The sequence below is a fragment of the Trichomonas vaginalis genome, chromosome VI, assembly GCF_026262505.1.
Source record: "Trichomonas vaginalis G3 chromosome VI, whole genome shotgun sequence".
Lineage (NCBI taxonomy): Eukaryota > Parabasalia > Trichomonadida > Trichomonadidae > Trichomonas > Trichomonas vaginalis.
In genome coordinates, this window is record NC_067208.1 from 7991682 (window position 1) to 7996704 (window position 5023).

Below are 5023 nucleotides of genomic sequence, written 5' to 3' on the forward strand. Positions count from 1 at the left end.
AATAATCAATACTAACAAATGGTTCATCAGACATCAATATCTGTGAGTTGAAATCTGTCCTGAAAAGGACAATTGATCTCCACAGAGGATTTGTTTGTTTCTTAGAGTTCAAAGCGCAAATCAAGTCTCTTATAAACAACAGAGGAATTGCATTATCAAGACCTTCACAAACAAAATATAGGGTGTCCAAAGGTGTGTTTAGCACAAACCTGAATACTGCGAATAGAAATAAACAAGTTACATATATATAAAGTTTATTTAAATATAATCACCATTGGATTCAATCACGCGTTCGCAGCGATCGATCCAGGCTTGAAAGACATATATATTTCTAAGATATTATCAGCAGATAGTTCTTGAGGAGCAGAGTCTTTTTCTTGTTTGATGTCATCGATATAAGATGTCGGGAAATGAAACAGGGAATCATAACCTTCATCTAATGATTGTTCAATATGATACATCGCGCATCCTAATATAATCCATAGAACATAAGCAAAGATAGACCAACTCAACCATCCAGTCAAAGAAAATGATAAAACAACATCAGCATTTTCAACTAAATTTGGAAGGTTTCTCGAATGTTTTGATAATTGTTTTATCATTTTCTTTGTGTTTTTGATGTAATTCGATTCATTCATATATAGTTTGTACATCTTTTCTGGAAGGATATGAAATTCTTTTATGTCTTTGTAGATGTTGTTCATGAACTCCAAGTTCTTGTTCTGTTGGAAATTGATGACAATTCCTGAATACAAAACAATTAAATATGTCATTAACCATGGGAAAATGAACATCAAAAGTAAATTGACGTTCAATATTTTGTAGTTACTTTTAGTGTTTTCTATTGTTTTTGTAACTAATTCCATGGTGTTTACTGAATCAGCAGGAATGGTTAATTCATTTGGAGGACTTGTTGCTTCATTTGCTGAGTTCTCGAATATGGAAGAATCACTAAAATCATCTTCAACTTCGCTTGCACTTGCACTTGTATTACTTGAATTACTCGAACAAAGGAAACTCGAATTAGAAGCATTCAAAGCTGTAGGAGGTGTTGAAGAACTAACGAAAGGAGACATCAATGCGAATGTTGCAGGACTCAACATTTGATCAGCTCCCAAAAAACTCACACGAACTTTTGCATCTTTCAAACTAACATGAGGTGTACAAGGAGATATAGAAATGTGTTTTCTTGCAGATGCTTTGATAACATTCAATGTCCTTCTCTCTTTCAAGTTCTGGGTATTAATACTTGGTGGTTTAATGATTGGTTTAGGAATATCATTTTTATCATTCCGAGGAAAAATCAATTGGAATAAATCGCACATTTCCAAAGATTTTTTCAACAACATTAAACTTAATCTTTCATTTGAAGCCAGGAATTGATAAGCCTCTTTTGGAATGTTCTTTAATGAATAGTTGACATTAAAGAATGTTAATGTTAATGATATAAATCCACCAACAAATGAAAGTAACAAAAGTAAAAGTGACAATTTCAAATGAACTTTTGAAAAATTGATATTAAAAATTGTTGAAATATTTTGATCGAAATATTGATAGTTTTTGTTGATAAGATTAAGTGTTTCTACAATCACTTTTGAAGAGTTTGACAATGTTCTACAATCAGATTTCGCAATATACTCCGAATAATAACAAAGAGATTTTGTGAAAAACTGATAATTTTTGTTGACATAACCCAAATATTCTTTTATGTCTTCATATATCATTGGTAATATTTCTTTGCATTTTTCAGGATCTTTTATCTCATTTTTGTATTTGATTAATATAGGTTGCATGATTAATCCTGCACTTAATTTAGTACTAGTGTCAATTGTCTCTGAAACTAAATTTTTGATGTTCATAATTGATTTGTCTCGTTTATCTTGTAATCTCATTGTTTTATCCGAATATAAACATGCCCAAATCAAAGAAATTACGAAAGCAGTTATCAATCCTAATGCTTTAAATCTCTTTGATTTTATAACCATCATTGCAATATTCGAGTTATCTTTGTCATCTTCTCTATAAATTGTTGATTCATCAATATGAAATCGCAATTGAGAATATCCATTTGTTTTCGAACTTCCTGAACCTCTTGAAAAAGTGTCTTCACTTTTAGAAACTTCGTTTTGGAACATTTCATGAGAAAGAGGATAGTATTGTTCGATTTTCTTGAAGATGAAGTCAGGAACAGAATTAGGACTATCTCTTAAAATGTTCGCAAATCTTCTGTATAAATAACTTTTTCTTGGTTCCCCTTGAGCAACTAACAAAATTTCTGAATAAGATTGATGACATAAATAGTCATAATGATAAACATAAACTAAATAGTTAACTAAGTTAATCATTTCTATATGTGTGAAAGCAGTTTTCGTTGCATAAATGAATGCTTTGATTTTTTCATTGTTTTCACGTGCTTTCCAAAACAAAGTTAAGCCAACTAAGAATTCTCTATGCAACTTATCCAAGTTCTCTTGATAGAATTTAGGACATCCGCATTCATGAGCAGTAAATACTCTCTTAAACACGTAAAACTGGTAATTATAGTAAATTGAATTACATTTGAACATAGAAAGCATCAAAGTTAAGCGTTTTCGCTGTGATTTGAATATACCAAGGAATCGAACAACTTCTATCAGTTCTTCTGGATCATGATTCATTCTTAACATCAAGTAATTTTCGAAATTCTCTAAATTCATTTCAGTTTCTGCAACATGACGCATCGCCATAGCCGTAGAAATAGGGAACCACCATGGAGGCTCGTATCCTTCAGACATTACGGGTAATGCATATTTGTTCACAAAAATTTTATACAAAATGTAAAAAATTGTGTGGAAAGCAAATGAAAACAATAAAGCGAAAACGGGGGTGATGAACTTGAAATTGTGTATGTTAGATAGTAATACAAATGGTGCTGCAATTACTGGTGCATCCGATAGGAAGAATGATATAAAACTACCATGGACTCCTTTAGATACTCTTTTCTCCATGACAATGAACATGCAAATCGGATAAACCATGAAGATTACGATTTCCAACATGGAATGGTAATGATTTGTAAGTAGTAATTGGAATGTTACTATTGAAAATCTGATCCAAAATATTAAATGATCAGTGTAGGCATTAGTAAAGTCGAATACGGAGTTAATAATGAAGATTCTAGGTCTAAAGAATACTTCTGATGTATAGTCAAACAATGCAGTGATGAGTAAATTTACTAATACCGATAGAAATGCCAAAAGTAATCGAAAAGAGAAAGAAGTAATTAGCATATCGAAAACTTGATTGACAACGAAAAAGATTTGAATCTGGTAAAGCGGAACTACTAATTCAAGATACATCCTGTAAAAGTAAAGAACGTATTTATGTACATATATGCCCTGAGAAATTTTGTTAGATACTTGAAGAAAATATAATATTACCAGTGAATTCATAATTATCGGAAAGATCGCTAATCCAAAAATGTATTTGGTGTTAAATAACCATGCATTCAGTAAAAGTGCATTATTAAAAATTCTGAAGAGCGTTGGTGAACGCATTGCTATTGAATTTGCGTTGCTAAAGTCCAATAAAAAGAATGTATATTGGAAAAAAAGGAAAAATTCACGAAATGCTTTGACCCAAGAGGGCATGCTAGTTCTATACCGAATTTCAAAGCCAGCATCAAAATGGGCCTCAAGTTTTCCATGAATCATAAAAAAACACCTAAAAAATTGAAAGGTGTACTTTACTTATTGAAAAATCGAAGATTTTATTTATAATAAAACACTAAGTGATATACATTTAAACGCAATTTTTATTTTAATGTAGCGTAAAAATTTGATTAGGTTCACAAATGTTGAAAAGTGCCATTATCTTGGACATAAATTTGGACATTCGGAATATAAATTTACTAATATTATAATCAATAAAGATATGTTTTCTCACAAATATTTGACATTGAAAATCGATTGAAAATGAAACTCTTTAAAAATAGCTACATAGATGAAGTAACTAAAAATTTCAAGGATATGAATAACTAACATGTCATTGAAAAATCTATCGTATTTCTTCATTCTATACCGTTCCTAATGCTCTTATACCATATCTCATGATAATAAGAATTTAGATTTTTTGTATTCAAATTGAATAAAAGTTTTCAATTCAATTTTTTGTTCGACCATTTAGTTAACAGGTTAACCTTTTTGGAGTTGGCATATCAGATTTATTTTTAGAATCGATAGTGTCATTTAAAAATGATTTCAATTCAGATATGCAAACCTGTTAATCAAATTCTCACAGAAACCAAATTGAATTGAAGAATAACTTTAGACTTATCATATCAGTGCAAAATATGAGAACAATGGCCCCAAAATTATACAGAAAAATCCTCGAATAATTTAATTTGGGACAAATCTTAATGAAATGTTCATTGAAGATAAAGATTCATGATACAATTTCAACGCATTTTCCTAACTACGAACCAAATCATCAGAAAAGAAAATAATTCAAAAAACAGACAAATCCAAATCAAACAGGAAATTATTTAGTGACTATAATTATATTTCATCTTTTTACTATGGATGTGCTTAGTTTAGCAAAGAAACTCATTCATTCTTAAATATCTTCAATCAAATATCACCTTAAGTTGAGAAAAAGTACAGCCATAACTAAGGATGTCGTTTGAGACTGAATCTAAAATAATCATATGAATGTTGTCTAATATAAGAATAAAAATCCTTAAAAAAAATTAATCTTTATCGCTTTCGTCTGAATGAAAATGGCAAACGTGGAATGCAATTTGAGGTGTAAGTTGGATATTTTTTATATGTAATTGGATATTTTGCATCGCATAGGTATGATGAATAATGTGAAAGATTAAGTGCTAATTTTATATTTTGCAGATTATCAAATGTTATTTCCCCATTTTTAGCTGCATTATCCTTGTCAATGTATGAATTGCTTACTATAAATGTATTTTCTCCATCAGCAAGTTCGAATTCGTATCCAGGTCCTATGTTTCCAAAAATTGAGCATTGTTTAATTT

General features: G+C 30.1%; 1 protein-coding gene across 1 annotated transcript; it reads right to left on the reverse strand.

The window, feature by feature from the left end:
• Window positions 1-284: 284 nt before the first annotated feature.
• Window positions 285-2774, reverse strand: TVAGG3_0826340 (uncharacterized protein; the record flags this gene model as incomplete). Its single annotated transcript, XM_001316490.1, has 1 exon — window positions 285-2774. The coding sequence occupies one exon, from the start codon at window positions 2772-2774 to the stop codon at window positions 285-287; it is 2490 nt and encodes an 829-aa protein (XP_001316525.1).
• Between the last annotated feature and the right edge of the window lie 2249 nt (window positions 2775-5023).